The sequence below is a fragment of the Lathyrus oleraceus genome, chromosome 1 (genome assembly GCF_024323335.1).
Source record: "Lathyrus oleraceus cultivar Zhongwan6 chromosome 1, CAAS_Psat_ZW6_1.0, whole genome shotgun sequence".
NCBI lineage: Eukaryota > Viridiplantae > Streptophyta > Magnoliopsida > Fabales > Fabaceae > Lathyrus > Lathyrus oleraceus.
This window is the reverse complement of record NC_066579.1, coordinates 141,413,824-141,430,102: the sequence shown is the minus strand read 5'-3', so window position 1 is coordinate 141,430,102 and position 16,279 is coordinate 141,413,824. Positions and strand designations below refer to the sequence as shown.

Genomic DNA, 16,279 nt, shown 5'->3' with positions numbered 1-16,279 from the left:
TGGAAGAAACGCGTCTACCATGGCATGAAACAACGTCTGTGTTCCTGTTTTATAAAAATCAGATTCAATCAAATTAATTTGGTTTAATTAAAAATGAGAAAAATGAATATCTACTCTAAAATATTTTATTCCTGTTATATCACTTTTTATTTTTAAAATAATATTATGATTTGACAAATTCTGATTGGATATCGGTCTAATACTTCTTTATCCTGTATAGTACCTTTTAACCTCGTTAAAAATTGATTTTATAGAAGAAAAAAAAAACAGACTCAATCAAATTATTAATCTCCATATTTGATTTAATTAAAAATGAGAAAAATAGAACATACACTATAAAATATTTTTATGCTATTAATCAATAAAAGTCGTGTATCTCGTTATATTATATTTTTGTTTTTAAAATATCAATAATATAAAATATTTTGATTGAATATCCAATACTTTTTACATTATATAGAGTGTCTTTTATCCTCATTAAAAATTGATTTTATAGAAAGAAAAAAGAAAAAGAAATTCTTGTTATTTTACGGTTTTTCTACTAAACATCGTTTTCAATAACAGATAGATTCAAACCATATGCTTCATGAAACGGTTTACTCTACTCTCCTGTATATATATATCTTGCTTGATTAACTAAAATTTTCAATTTTTATCTCTCTCCCTCCAGCTAACAAGGTGAAATTCTCTCTCTCCAGAAAACTGAATTACTGATTTTCTTGATTTTAGGATTTTTCAGAAAACTGAATAACTGATTTTCTTGATTTTAGGATTTTTCAGAAAACTGAATTACTGATTTTCTTGATTTTAGGAATTTTCAGAAAACTGAATAACTGATTTTCTTGATTTTAGGGGTTTTTTTATATTAAAAAGGGTTGTTTTGTTTTTGTTTTTGATTTCTGGGATCAACTCAAAATTGTTTCTTTTGAATTTCTGTGGTGAGTTTTTGAACCTAAAATTGTGAGTTTTTTTGCTTTTATTTTGATGTTTTTTATGTTTGTGGTTTTGTGGCTCTTAAGGTTTGATTGATAGTTCATGACAACAAAATTATGTGTGTTAGTAACTTTTTATACTGACACATAGGAACACCACACACGATACCAGCACTAGACACTGTAATCAACTGCATCAGAAGCAGAAGCACTGACACCGGAAACACAACATCCGTAATAATTTGAAAAAATAAATAAATTGAATGTAATCACAAGTGTTGTGCGAGTTTCGTACAATGATTCAGAGGTGTCGGTGCTTGAGAGGTTCGGAGTTATATCCTTGTGATGTAAATTCCAAAAGTTTAAACAGATTGGTGGATGCAAAATATATAATGAGTTGTGATATTTGATTGCAGGATTGGAAAATGGGTCAAGCTTTGGGATGCTACCAAGTGGATCAGTCCAATGTTGCTATAAAGGAGCAATTTGGGAAATTTATTGATGTTTTGGAACCTGGATGTCATTGCCTACCTTGGTGTCTTGGTTACCAGATAGCTGGTGGATTATCGCTTCGTGTCCAGCAACTCGATGTTAAATGCGAGACGAAAACAAAGGTCCTTGAATTGATTCTCTCTTTATAACTCTTTTGTTTGGATTTATGCTTCATGAAATTTCACTTTTCACTTCTAACAAAACCAGTTTTACTTCAAGATTAAGAAAACATACTGTTAAACTGTTTTTAATTTAAGATTAAGAAAACATAATACTGTTAAATTTGTGCTTTGGAAAGGTGGTTGGATATTTCGCATGTGGTTTACTGTGACATTTTGTGTTGGTATCTGACTGTTATGAACTTGGTTTTTAGGATAATGTTTTTGTGAATGTGGTTGCGTCTGTACAATACCGCGCTGTCGCTGATAAAGCGTCTGATGCCTTTTATAAGCTCACCAACACAAGGGAACAGATCCAATCATATGTTTTCGATGGTATGTGTATACTGATTTTTCTGCTCCGTTCCATTATTGACATTAGCGTTCTCAAATAGTGGATATAGCGTAGCGGAATTTTGACAAACTGCTACTGTCACATGATACGCGATTTAGTACAAAGTGTTGTCAAATGGTTGCTAGGTTATGATATTTTTGTTGCATTGTTTCAGTTATAAGGGCCAGCGTGCCAAAGTTGGAGCTGGATGCGGTCTTTGAGCAGAAGAATGATATAGCAAAGGCCGTCGAAGATGAGCTCGAGAAGGCGATGTCGACCTACGGTTACGAGATAGTCCAGACTCTCATTGTTGATATTGAGCCTGATGTGAATGTCAAGAGAGCAATGAATGAGATCAATGCAGGTAATATATTCTAGTTCCTGTTTGATCCTCAACAAAGAAACATTTTGCTTAATAAAGCACTTATATGATAAGCGCTTATAAGAATCTTTTTTTTTTGTGATGTTATCAACAGCCTCAAGAATGAGGTTGGCTGCAAACGAGAAAGCCGAAGCAGAAAAGATATTGCAGATCAAGAAAGCTGAAGGAGAAGCCGAGTCCAAGTACCTATCAGGACTCGGTATAGCTCGTCAACGTCAAGCTATTGTAGACGGACTGAGGGACAGTGTTCTTCAGTTCTCTGAGAACGTACCCGGAACATCGGCTAAAGATGTCATGGACATGGTGCTGGTAACTCAATACTTCGACACCATGAAGGAAATTGGAGCGTCGTCGAAATCTTCATCTGTGTTCATACCACATGGTCCTGGTGCTGTTAGAGACATTGCTGTACAGATAAGGGATGGTCTCCTTCAGGGAAATGCTGCAAACATATAAGTGCTTTTGAAGATCTTCCAAAAAAAAGTGCTTTTGAAGATACTATAAATGCTTTTTATGCTTGAAATATGCTTGCTTTTTTACGTTATTATTATATTGTAGAGATGAACATCGGAATCTCTAGTTTTATATTTTGAGTGGTAATTTGCAAATTTTCAATTTTTGTTTGTTAATAATATAATTAGAGGATTGCTATTACTTTTCAAAAATATGAATCTTTTCTGAGTCTATATCTGATTTACTTCTCTTGGTTTTTTTTTTAAGTTGTTAAATAAAATGCCATTTAAGTTTTGTTTATCTTGTGAAAATGTTTTATTAATTTTTTTATAGAAGTACTTTTGAGAATTGATTCTCTCAATTAACTTGACAAAAAAAGCAAAATCTGGACCTGAGAGAGGAAAGTTTTTAGTATAATAAGTGTACAAATGGATTTGGATGAGCATCAATTTAATCAAGATTGCATTGAAAAATCACGTCAACTTAACATTTCTAAATAGTTGCTTCATTAGGACGTGATTTTTCTCAATGATTTGGTTTTTGATTCTGCAGTGAATACTTGAGAGTAATTAAATATATCAATAATTTTACATATTCAAAATAAATTTTGATGTTAAAAACTTGAAATCAAACCTACAACCAGTGTTACTTATGTGTTTGGAAGAGCTAAATAATAAGAAAAAACTTAAAAATTAGAGATTAAATGAAGAAAACAATATTTTTTTAAAATTTAATAAAATTCAAATAGAAGTAAACTTTTGTTGAAGAATTTGGAAGAAAAATATTTGACTTTTATTTTGAAGAAAAATTGAATAATACTACCTCCGTTATTTATTATTAATCACTTTAGAAAAAAATTATCCTATAATATAATCGTTTTATAATATCAATAAATTATTAATATTATTTTTCTATTATATCCTTAAATATTTATCATTCTCTCTTTTCAATTATATTAATTTTTCTTTTCAATACGATTAATGAATTTTGTAAAAAAAATTGTAATTTCTCTTTTTTATATCACAATTATTATATTTTTTAATACGTGTAATAAATCAAAAATGACTTATAATAAAAAAAAACGGAGAAAGTATTAAACAAAAGTCAAATACTTTTTAAAATTTTGACTGGAATTATAAAAGCTTTTTATATATCAATTAAATTTATATTATATATTAAATACTTAATAAATTTTAAGTAGAATTAAACTTTTCTTAAAATTTTAAAAATATTTTTAAAGTAGATTTGTTTTAAAAATTATTTGTTGAAGACTTTGAAATTACCTTTTATTTTAATTACCTATAAAATTAATTATACTATTAAAGAAAAGTCAAATATTTTTTAAATAGATTTGTTCTAAAAATTATTTGTTGGAGATTTTGAAATTAACTTTTATTTTAATTATCTCTAAAATTTAATTATACTATTAAAGAAAAGTCAAATATTTTTAAAATTTTGATAATTATCCTTGACCGGAAATATATAAACTTTTTATATGTCAATAAAATTTATATTCTATTTAAAAAAATATCAATATTAAAATAGAACTATAGACCAACAGGTTATACTTATATAACAACTAAAATTCATGTTGATGAAATATCATTCAGCCTTAATTGATAATGTATTTTTCTTGAATTTATGACATAAAATGACAAAAGAATCGTAGTAATTAAAATAAGAAATTATCGGTTATATCAATAGAGCCACATGGAAATTTTCACACGTCTTCGTTATTTTTTCCGGGTAGTTTCCCAGTATTGTATTTTCTTACACAAATTAATGTCATTGCAAAGTTAAGATTGTCCTTGTGATTATAATAATTGCGGATTCAGGTAATGTAGTGTGTTATATGTCCTACAAATGAAAAAGAAAAATGATTAATTATGTGTTCATATTCTATTAAATAACATATTACAAGATAAATAATATCGCTCTATACAAAAACAAAACTAAATTATAGTATATTTTAAGAGATGTATTTGATGATATTTGATGTGTAATCGCAAGTAAAAAACCGAGTCAATTAGTCAAATTATAAAAATATGAATTAGTTTTAGAGTAACTAATACCAATTATACTTGGACCATATTAAAATAAAATAAAAAATACTAAAGTTATATGAGCAATTCAATTCCATGTAGTTTGGTATCGAAAAGGAATTCAAAATCTGATATAATCTCATTGGTCATTGGTTTAAAAGGGAGAAACAGGCAAAATTTACGAATCTTTTTGTTGCCACCGATTGGCCAAAACCAATTAAGATACTATGCCCATTACAAATTATAAAAATGATTAAATGAGTTATTTCAGAGCTGTAATATAAACAAGTTAAGACGGCTTATTAAAATACTAAATTTTGAAGGGAAAAACTAGGAAGCTGTAAATAGAGCAATTGAATATGGACATATCCATTCCATGGATTGAATCGCCAATGCATAAAAATAAAAGTTTATCATTAAGATCAGAACTCATCTCTTCAAGGAGATAATAAAAAGTATTTGTTTTCTTGCAAAATTATCAAATGCAATTGAAATTTTTAACAGGAAAAACCCACTGCATTTGAAACACAACTAAGTGTAGATGCGTGTTTGAAATTGTGTTTTAATAACACAACTATAGAAGAATTATAAAAACATACAAGCTGAAAAATGCAAATGCAAATGCAAAAAAGATGCATCATCAGATGCAAATAGCTTATAAAGCAAGCTGAAAAAACATAAATAATGTGCTCGACCGCTGAGTGCAACTAAAGATTATATGCCAAAATATTGTGAAGATTTAAGAGTAACATTCTTGTTTATAGAAAGACTGTTACTTATTATTACATCCGCTGTATTGCTTAAAATGCAATCATCAAAACAACAAGAATTAACAACAATTATGTTCCGACTTCAAAAAACGCCAAATTCAGTCTCAAGAGAAAATTATGTGCTTTTTGCTAACAATGCCTACCTCAATTAAAAGGACTCAAAATTCCTCTCAAGGTTTGAGAGCCAAAGATAATCCAACCTTTGCACTCTTCTCAATAGCCTTAGTGTCCACCTCAGCAGAAATGGTCAACAATGATTTTGGACGCCACTCGTGCTGGATAAGGGCGCTTGCCTTTCCAAAGTTGTTGAATCGGGCTTTCACGGTGGTCAATGGATCTAATGCATGCTGAGTTCCAAGTGTGAGTGTGTTCTCTTTGGTCGAGAATCGGTGAGCTACCTCAGCACCAACAGCTGTTTTGGTAAAGGGGTTGACAACATGGTAGTATGAAGCATTCAGGACATTACCTTTCTCATTCCTGCATAAATTTACCACACAATTCAATCAGTTCAAACAAAGACTTAAGAAGAAGAGTTTATAAACAGGCTTATACATCTAAAGAGGCAACTACTACAACAAAACTGTAATGCCTCTTCTAAATAGGCAAGGTTGGGTACAGGTGAACTGATAAATCAGAAAATAGGAAACAAACTACTGAATGATCGTTGGCTCACACGTTATCAAAAAAGTGCTAATCAGCTTTGAAGTCTTAAGGGAAACAAACAGCTACTGAATGAATGTCGCCTCGTGTTATCTAAATGCTAATCAGATTTGAAGTCTTAGAAAATACAATACAACATGTTAAAAGTGATTTGCAAGCAAAACCAGCTAACAATTAATTTTAAAATTCTAAAGCTCCTGCGAGCTATGAAAGCACAAAACTTCAGATTAAACGTGTTTCTGGTGTCGGACACGTGCTGGATGACACCGACTAAACATTGAGCCGTGTTATATTCGATCACTTAAATTTTCTTACACATTATTGGTTGTGTATGCATGTCTGTGTCAAAGCTGTGTTCAGGGTATGTGACCATGTATGTGTCAGTCAGTGCATGTAACTTATATAAATTAGATAGAAATAAATGAAACTTCAATTAGAAACCTCCTAATAGAGAGGGATGGGATTTACTTACAGAACCAATGAAGCAACCAAATCATCTTTGGTGAAGTTCAAACCAGCATTAAACTTAGTTAATTCGCCTGTTTTAGTGTCGTAAGAAAGATCGTGACCGAGAGCAATTACATTAGTTCCAATAACACCAGAGAGGTTGACAATTGGGTTTGCTGTCAAACCAACACTGGCAGAAACTCCTGCATAGTCATGCAAGTATTGAACTTCCACCTGTTTCATCAAAAGTTTGTTCATCAAATTAGTGATTTGTGCTTTCTTCCATAGACTCAGAATTTTTTGCAAAATGAATGTATTATCTCACCTTTCCAGACCTTTGTTCAGGAACTCTGAAGCTAAGAATAGTCTTGAGGCCAGGAGCTGCCTCATTAACGGTGATTGTTGTGAAGAGCTGCAATTTATACACACAATTAAATGTAGTAAGGCATAGGAATAAAACAGGTAATTTGAAGGATCAAATGTAAATTGACATATATTGATGTGCAGTGAGGATCCTATGGACGCAGTTTGCATTGCCAAATATTAATCATGATGCCTGACTTGTCACTGACTATTAAAAAAATACCCAAGGAAGCACAAAGCATGGAAACAAAAATTCCTCAAATAGTCACTTATCCCCCACAGCTTGCATCTAAATCAAGTTTAATAGTTAAAGTGCATTAAATTTGGATACTCTACAGAAGGGGCTTATGATTCGGGACAGAGTTGGTATAATTAAAATACAACTTATTTCAGGTCACCAAGGCTGATATCAAAATCAAAACAAACATTTCTCACTTATTGAAATGAATGTTAAGGTTATTTGCAGAGTTGTGAACTATTTTATACCCTACCGTATAACAAAGACAAGCAAACATATAAAACATGCTGAAAACCTGGCCTTCAAGGGTAGAAAAGCACATGTATCAACCACAAAAACCAATTTCATAATCTTTTGCAAGACAAGTTGAACAAAAACTCATTTCAGCTCATTGAGGCTGATATCAAAATTCAAACAAGGAATTCTCACTTATTGAATGAACATTGAGGTTATTTGACAGAGTTGTGAACTATTTTACACCCTACTGTATAACAAAGACACACAAATATATAAACTATGCTGAAACCACACCTTACAAGGATAGAAAAGCATGTGTATCAACCACAAACAGAAAAGTGAACAAAAAAAATTGCATAGAATAGAATGGTGAACTTACATTAGAAGCTGTGTCCACTTTGACATCAGTAGTGACATTCTTGTGCTTCAACTGCGTGTTAACATCAGCAACAAAAACCTCACCCTTTTTGGTACTTGAGGTGGTTATAGACTGCAGAAACAGCCACATATATACAAGGTTCCAAAAAATAAGAATCATTATCATAGAACCATGCACCAAGAGTTCAACACCTAGCAACAAGTTAAAACCCAGACAAACATAGGCATACAATAGAACAATACTAATCAATGCCACAACACAAAATAATTATCACAATATTCTATAATATCTCCCAGAACAGCCACATACAAACAGTAGAATCATTCTAACAAACATGCAAGCACCTAGCAACATATTAACCACTAGACACAAAATTGAAGTATGATAATCTATGATGTGCCGACACAAACACGAACACCGGCCACAAGACTACTCGTAATAATTCCAGATGTAACTGAAAGAATCAATGTCGTGTCGGCATCAGACAGTAACATGACCGAACACATCTTGAATCTAAAGTGGCAGTACCAATACCACAACACCACATTGCTATCACAATAATCAACAATTCCTCCCAAAACAGCCAGACAGAGTAACAAAAAGTTAAACTCATCCTCACAATCATGAATAATCAGATCATCATCAAGCAAGTAAGCAAACCCTAAACACAAACACACATACACACAAAATTGAATTCAATCACTCACCCCACAACACAACAATGTTATCACAATAATCAATTACACCTCACAAAAATCACAACACAAGTAACCTTCCCTGCAATCACAAATCTTCAAATACAACAATCCCTAACAAACTGCACACAAAAAAATCAAAAAAACTTACAACTCCATTGGGTGAATAAGTAGTGAGAGTGAACTTCTGGTCAGTGTTGTAATCCTTGAACAGAAGATCTACAACAACAACAAGAAAACACAACAAAAATGAATTTCTCTTCAGAAATATACTAAAAATTTGAAAACAAATTAAATAAATAACCGAATAAATAAAGAGAAACATTGATCTAGAGCGAGTAATCGAGTACCTCTGGCTTTTTTGCCGATGTCAGAGTAGAGACCTGGACCCTTCGCCATTGCTTCTGCAGAGAAACTTGGAAAACGGAAGATGAAGAAGATGAAGGGTTTTGAGCTGAACGGTGAAATGAAATATTCGAGAAAAGTATATGTATTAACGGGAGGAAACCCTAATTTCAGCACCCATTTTTGGGAAAATGTTTATTTAATTTTTTTATTAGTTAGAATTGTTATTTATTTATTTTTAGGGGATGTGGACCGTTTGATGGCAAAGTGGAAGGGGTTTGGATGGCTGTGGCCGTTTGATTGATGTTTTCTCTATGATCTGGATTTTGGGATTGGTTTTAAATTTCATAGGGAATGAGTTGTTTGATTTATTAAATAAATAGGAGAGAAGTAAAAACATGAGAATATTATTTGAATGTAGGAAATGGAAAAAAAAAAAATTGATGTTGTAAAGCAAATATATTTTTATACATTAGTTTTCTTTGTGGAAAAATAACTTTAGTTTGGATAAGTTAATTATTTAAATTTATAATGTTTTTGTAAATTTAGTGATTAAATGCGGTTGTAAATACAAATGATTTAAGAAATATATGTTTAGTTCAAATAATAGGAAAAAGGAGGGTTAGGCATGTTCTTTAAAGAAGTTCATTTGAATTGTAATTCATTTCTAGAAAAGACAATTAAAGAGTTGAGGTGACGCACGTGGAAGACAAAAACACGGTAAATAAATAAAAAGAATGACAAAATAAAAAGTTATATATATATATATATATATATATATATATATATATATATATATATATATATATATATATATATATATATATATATAAAAGTCCGACTCATCCCATCATTCATCGGACTCCTTCAACAATTTATTGGTCGGTATGAATTTGTTCCTACAATATCGACACCTATTAATGGAAATATTTGACATGCCTAAAAGCGTTTTCAAAAAAGGCTTATAACATGTAATACCCTTGTTTTACCGACCTTGCATATTCTTTAGACATTGCGATATTTTCATGCATTTCCTTAAGGTCGTCTTGGGCTTTCTTTCAGCATTTTCGAGATACATTCAAAGACGTCTCTAACTCATTCACCGTCTTGTGAGAAGAGTAAATCTCTTGGGTCACGTTGACAAGAGCGACCTCAGTATTAGACAACGCCGTCGGGGAAGACATCAAGGCAGTGTTTATCTCATTTATTCCTTGAGCCATTGGTTACTCTCTTTCAACCAATAGATGGGGATACTTAAACATTTCCACATTGTCTCCCATCTCCTTCAAAAGGTTACTCAAATGACATGGGCACCAATACACTTATTAGGAATCTCATTCTCCTTCTGAAGAGGTCGGTAAAAAAGACATCCCTTTTTCTTGTAGCACTGGAGACCAAAATTGTTGAAGTTTTTCGCATTCGGTAGACATCTTTGTGATTTCTTCTTGTAGAATGAACTCAGCAATGCTCTAGAAGAGTGCATAATCCTCTTCTGAAACAAAAGATCGCAAGTCCCCACAGCGACTAGAAAAATGATGTTGGCGTTAGAACTTTGGGAATCAGTCAAGAAACTTTGATGGTGCGGTGTAAAGACTGTCACGCGTGATGGCATGTGCAACTTCAATGAAGGGGAAGCCACATAATAATTTTCTTTGAAATTCTTCATATTATCAGTATAAACCTCGAACGTACTTGAACGTGCAGTCACGGTATCATTCATGTGTTTTGATGTTTTGTCAATTTGAATATAGTTGCTTAAGTCTAATTGTATATTTGTAATTTGTCTCTCATTTAATATTTGTGTTTGTACGTTATTAGCATTTCATTTGTGTTATAATCGCTTCGGCTATTTTGATATGTACCACAAGGAACCCTCATTGCTCAATTGAATAAAAGTTTGTTTTTATCCATGATATTGTTTCTTTTTTAGCCTAGGAAGTTGCTACTTTGTCGTTTCAACAGGCGTTGCTTGAATCACAAGTTAGAACTCTTAAATTTGGATTTTCAGTGGCTTGATTTGAATCAAATGTAAAATATGATTCAAATTAGAAGTTGTGTGAAACATGGGAATTTCCTCTGGACCATTTGATTTGAATCAAAAAATAAACATGACTCAAATCACAATCTTATGTGATCTGAATCAAGTGTAAAAATTGATTTGAATTAATTGTCTTCATGAAGCCATATCTGGGCTCTGCTCAAATTGGTTTGAATCAAAATTTATTATTGATTCGAATCAAAGCTTTACAAGACCCATATATTATCCTTGATTTAAATAGTTATTTCTTTGATGAAAGCAACAAGTTACTGAAACCTATGGGTGAAACCCATAGAGACAAAGATGTAGTTTTGTCTTCTCTTCTTAGTGTGCATATGCCCATCATCATGAATCTTTCTATTCTTCTCTAGAATAACCTCTTTAGTTTAATCCATGTCATATTCACTTATTTTTGTTGTACATTGTTCTTGTGGAATTTTGGTTTTGTTGCTTGTGAATTAGAGAGAGAGAGAGAGAGAGTTGATTAATCTTGTGTGTTCATCTTGATTGGTCAGGCTCATGATAATAATTAAGAAACAAGACTCATTTACCCAGAAATTAGAAAGAACCTTTTGTGTGTTTGTGTGTGTGTGTGTGTGTTCTTCATTCAGACTTATTAAATCCCTTTACTAACACATTCTGCTTTTAGATTGGTTTGTGAGATATTCTGGCATTTTTCATCATCTTCGTCCTTTTTCTATTCCATTGTTGAGGATCTCCATCTCTAAATATTAAGTAATTGAAAGAGACTAATGGTACATTATGGTATATAATATTTTTGTGTGAAGTTTGTTGTTTGTAACAGGTGCAGGTATCACTTTTTGAATGCAGTTTGATTTTATTTGTTATTGATCAAGAAGGGAGTTTTTAAATATACTCCAAGGAAGACTTTGGCGATATAAAGTATCAACGGTTCGTAAGGCATATTTGGAAGTTGTCCTTCTTTGGTGGCGTTGGAGAAAGATTCACAAACAAAGTTGGCAGTTGTCCAATATACGTTCAGTTAATGGCAATCACTAGGACAAGAAATCGGTGGGATCAGGGGGATCGCCACACACTAATAATTAGGGTATGTTATGAAGGTTAGAAAAACACAAGAAGGGGGCTAAACTGTGTTAACTTTTTATTTCTTTTAAAACTCTTTGGTCTGATCCTAAACAAAAGGTAGAATCTGAAACAATCAGAGGTAGGCAGCGGATATAAAATGTAAGAAAGAAAAGTGGCACACATAGGTATATTGGTTCCTCTCGCAACTTAAGAGTAATCTAGTCTCCTTGCACTTACAATATATTTTAATTATAATCACACAAGATTACAATTTGGTAAAGCATACAAGCAGGAAACTTTCAATCCTCAAACATTAAGTAAGAGACTTTTATACTCAAGCACACAAGCAAGAGACTTCCAATGCTTAAGCACACAAGAAAGAGACTTTTATGCTCAAGCACACAAGCAAGAGACTTCAAATGCTCAAACATTAAGTAATTGACTTCTAACAATTTACCTATCAAATAAATAACTTTTTGGGAAAATACACTTGATATACAATCAGAGGTGTATAAATAATACAATGCAAATGGACTCTTTTTAAAACTTAGGGATTTCTAAGATATACAAGGATAAGAAATCATAAGTTCAGTTTATGCTTTTGTCTTGACAGAGTAACGTCTCTTTGAGTGTCAATTGATGTATTTTCCTTCAATTCTTCAGCTCCTTAAATAGAGAAGGAAAATAGTCGTTTAAGATCCAACATAATAGAGTCTTTGAGAAACTTCAAAAGAGATATTTGGATGTTTCACCAAATAGTCAAGGTTAGTGAAAGCTAGTTTGAAATCCTTTTGCTACAAAAGAAATTAACAGTTGCATCCCAGCAGACTCTATGAAGAAATTAGAGCTTATGTTTTCATGTGACAAAGTAGACTCAGAGGTTAATGGTGAGCTATCAGAGTCACCTTGCCCCTTGCGTTTTGACTAGCTCGGGTTCTGATCATCAGAAGCAGACTTCGAAGTTTGATCTTCAGAGGCTGACTCCTTCAAACTCTGACCTTCAGGCGTTGACCTCTTTAGAAGTTGACTTCTTTAGAGTTTGGTATTCAGTTTTTGATACATCAGATTTTGGTCTTTAAGTTTCTCTTAAGATGTTCATAGTCGAAACCAATACTTGGATTCTATATGAAATTTTAGTATACGGTCACGTACGCTTGAATGAATATTAGTATACCCAATTGTTATTTAAATACTTTAGTATCATCAAAACCTAAGGGATATAGGACACACCAATTTTATTATAACAATCTCCCCCTTTTTGATGATGACGAGCATAAGTATTTAAGAATAATGGTTTACAATTTAATTAACTAGTTGACTTTGGGGTCTGAGGTTTGTAAGCTCCCCCTGAGCCAAACAGTCCATAAGGTGAGGTTTGTAAGCTCCCCCTAAGTCATATCCGGGTTAATTAAATTTAAACACTTAAAGCACAAAGACCATTCTTTAGAATTTAAGCAAGAATAATAATTGTCAAATTTCAGGTGCTTAAATACTTCTATATTTATTCTCCCTTTTATCATCAACAAAAAAAATAAAGGAAATAAAAAAGATACTATAGAAAAATTTCATTTAACCAAAGAAGTTTTCAGTGGCACAAACAATCTAATAAGAAAAATGCACAAATGTAAAATGTTTGGGATTTTATCAGATAAGGATAAAAAAAAATTAAAATAATATTTCATTCCCCCCATTTTTCAAAAATTATTACAAAGTATTTTGAGAAAGTTAATTGAAAACTTACTAGAATGGTTGGGAAACAACATCTTCAATTTTCAAAATGGTCAAAATAGGTTCTGACAGCTGAGCATTTGATAGGAATAAGGCAATGAAGGTTGGGGAGATGTTCTTGAAGACCAAGAATATCTCTCTCTCTAAAGTCCATTGATATATAATAATCAACATTGATTATACTTTATCATAAACTCTTATATAAGAGTTGTTTTCCGTTACCAGTAAAGTCACATCCATTTCCACCTATCTCTTGTCATAACTTATAATATGAGCAACTCAACCAAAACTTCCAAGGAGAATTCTTCCAAAGAGACTGGCAAGGCTATCAAGAATGTTTAAAGAAGGAAACACAAGAATGATAAGCCCCAATAAGGCTGGAGGTTAAAAGTCACAAACTGGATCATCTGCACGAGCTTCTTTGGTGGGGAGGACATTAGCATCCAAGATGAAGAAACTCAAGAAGAATAAGAATTCAGCTAATGACTATGATTCAGAAGCTAACGAGGACTATATGACATTCCTCAAAATGAGAGGTTTCATCCTGATGTAGTATGAGAGGTGTAGTCTTTGTAGTGCATCTTGTTGCTTATGAGAATGAATAAGGATTTGTAATAGTTTCCAATCAATAATAACAAATCCATTTCCCTTTGCATATATGATTCTTTTACCAATAACATCCATTTGTTGAGCCATCAAGAAGAATGTTTTAGATAAGTTTTCAACTGATTCAACCAATATTGTGATGTGTGTGTTAAAATATAATGAGTTTAAAAGTATTTTTTAAACCACATACCCATAAAATAAAAGATTTAGGAGGAATCAAAACATAATTTAATTTTATCCAAGAAAATGATTCCCAAAGGTAACACAAACATTTTTGTCATAAGAAGGAATATGTATGACAAACGTCACACTCTTTTACTTAAACAAACATGATTGGTTAAGTCCATTAATATAACACAAAGATCATAAGACAGAAAATTCTTAGAAAAATTATAGCTTAGGACCTTCTAAACTATAAATTCTTCTTATTCAGAGAACTAACTGGTTTACAGTATAATAACACATAAGCACATAGAAAACAATTAGAGACACAAAGGAATCTGATGGCAATAAAACATATGGTAATGATAGATGGGGATGAGACATAATATTCAGAACACTTACATTACTAATCATTAGTTATTATCCAACAGCTAGAAAACCAAGTGTCAGAAAACCTTTCAGATTCATGACACATAAGTGGACATGTGTTAAAAATAAATTTCTCACTTATATGCTATTAGAGGCAAACCAAATTCTGAGAATTAAAGGTTGAAATGCATCATATGCTACTATTAATCAGAAGTTATTTAAAAGCTTATCACCACAATAGCTTCTGATCATCATGAGACTTTGATCCTCCATTAAGAAGCAAGCATCAATCTTTAACAAAATATATGTTCAGATTCTTTTTGACAAAATCAAATCCTTCAATTGGAAGGGGTTTGGTAAATATATTAACTCATTAGTGATCAATATCAAAGAATTGTATATCTATCACACCCTTCTAAACATAGTCTCTAATAAAATAATGTTTTATTTCTATGTGCTTGGTTCTAGAATGTTGAATAAGATTCTTTGTCAAATAGATAGCAACAATATTATCATAAAAGATTGGAATACTACTTCCAATTATCTGATAGTCTTCAAACTGATATTTCATAAAGAGTAGTTATGTGCAACACCTTGCAGGTGAAATGTATTACGCTTCTATTATACACAAAGCAATAGTTGCTTGTTTTTTACTAGCCCAAGATATTAGGTTTTCACCTATGAATTGACAGTTTCCACTAGTGGATTTTCTCTCAATTCTATCCCCAACATAGTCATCATCACATAATCCAACGAGGTTATAATCTAGGGATTTTTTATAAAGCAACCCTAGATTGGTTATTTCTTTTAGATACATAAAGATCCTTTTAATAATTGTTAAGTGAGTCTCTATAGGATTTGACTAAAATATTGCACACAAACATACACTTAATAAAATATATGGTCTAGAAGATGTTAAATAAAGTAAATAGCCAATCATACCTCTATACAACTTCTAACAGACCTTGGTGTTGCTTTCCTCTTTGCTCAGGTTATGGTTGGATGCATAAGAGTGTTCATGATCTTGAAATCATCAAGCTTGAACTTCTTCAGAAGCTCCTTTGTATATTTAGTCCGATGAACATAGACTCCCTCTTTGAATTGATTGATTTGAATACCAAGGAAGAACTTCAGCTATCCCATCATACTCATCTCAGATTCAACATGCATTATCTTTGAAAATTATTAGCAAAGTAAAGCATTAGTTGAACCTAATATAATATCATCAACATAAAGTTAGACAATTAAGATATCATTCTTAAGTACCTTTCTGAAGAATGTAGTGACTACTTACCCTTTCTGAAAGCCATTTTCCAACAGAAAATTACATAGTCTCTCAGAAAGTGCTTCATCAACAGAAGTGGGTTTAGTTATGGAGAGTAGTCTTAACATTGAATGCTCT

At 31.8% G+C, this 16,279-nt stretch overlaps 2 protein-coding genes across 3 annotated transcripts; one reads left to right on the top strand and one right to left on the bottom strand.

The window, feature by feature from the left end:
- Nucleotides 1-520: 520 nt before the first annotated feature.
- LOC127122516 (hypersensitive-induced response protein 2) lies at nucleotides 521-2,952 on the top strand. Of its 2 annotated transcripts, none has more exons than XM_051052839.1 (5): nucleotides 521-678; nucleotides 1,349-1,546; nucleotides 1,798-1,918; nucleotides 2,092-2,280; nucleotides 2,393-2,952. In XM_051052839.1, exons 2-5 carry the CDS (start codon nucleotides 1,358-1,360, stop codon nucleotides 2,752-2,754), a joined length of 861 nt encoding a protein of 286 aa, XP_050908796.1. In that variant the 5' UTR covers nucleotides 521-678; nucleotides 1,349-1,357; the 3' UTR covers nucleotides 2,755-2,952. The 2 variants fall into 2 exon arrangements, with proteins under 2 accessions (XP_050908796.1, XP_050908801.1); XM_051052844.1 differs by lacking the exon at nucleotides 521-678 and adding an exon at nucleotides 955-1,256.
- A 2,579-nt stretch (nucleotides 2,953-5,531) lies between these two features.
- Nucleotides 5,532-9,274, bottom strand: LOC127122509 (outer plastidial membrane protein porin-like). The gene is made up of 6 exons (XM_051052831.1): nucleotides 8,933-9,274; nucleotides 8,734-8,801; nucleotides 7,888-7,998; nucleotides 6,996-7,082; nucleotides 6,696-6,904; nucleotides 5,532-6,040 (listed from the first exon to the last, which is right to left on the bottom strand). Exons 1-6 carry the CDS (start codon nucleotides 8,979-8,981, stop codon nucleotides 5,734-5,736), a joined length of 831 nt encoding a protein of 276 aa, XP_050908788.1. The 5' UTR covers nucleotides 8,982-9,274; the 3' UTR covers nucleotides 5,532-5,733.
- Between the last annotated feature and the right edge of the window lie 7,005 nt (nucleotides 9,275-16,279).

What these genes read in the sequence shown, in the direction of transcription:
- LOC127122516 (XM_051052839.1), top strand. Translation starts at nt 1,358, where the DNA reads ATGGGTCAAGCTTTGGGATGCTACCAAGTGGATCAGTCCAATGTTGCT. An exon ending in AATGCGAGACGAAAACAAAG is followed by an intron (nt 1,547 to 1,797) that starts GTCCTTGAATTG and finishes CTTGGTTTTTAG; the next exon opens with GATAATGTTTTTGTGAATGT. An exon ending in CCAATCATATGTTTTCGATG is followed by an intron (nt 1,919 to 2,091) that starts GTATGTGTATAC and finishes GCATTGTTTCAG; the next exon opens with TTATAAGGGCCAGCGTGCCA.
- LOC127122509 (XM_051052831.1), bottom strand. Translation starts at nt 8,981, where the DNA reads ATGGCGAAGGGTCCAGGTCTCTACTCTGACATCGGCAAAAAAGCCAGA. An exon ending in AAGTGGACACAGCTTCTAAT is followed by an intron (nt 7,083 to 7,887) that starts GTAAGTTCACCA and finishes TATAAATTGCAG; the next exon opens with CTCTTCACAACAATCACCGT. An exon ending in CTGAACAAAGGTCTGGAAAG is followed by an intron (nt 6,905 to 6,995) that starts GTGAGATAATAC and finishes TTGATGAAACAG; the next exon opens with GTGGAAGTTCAATACTTGCA.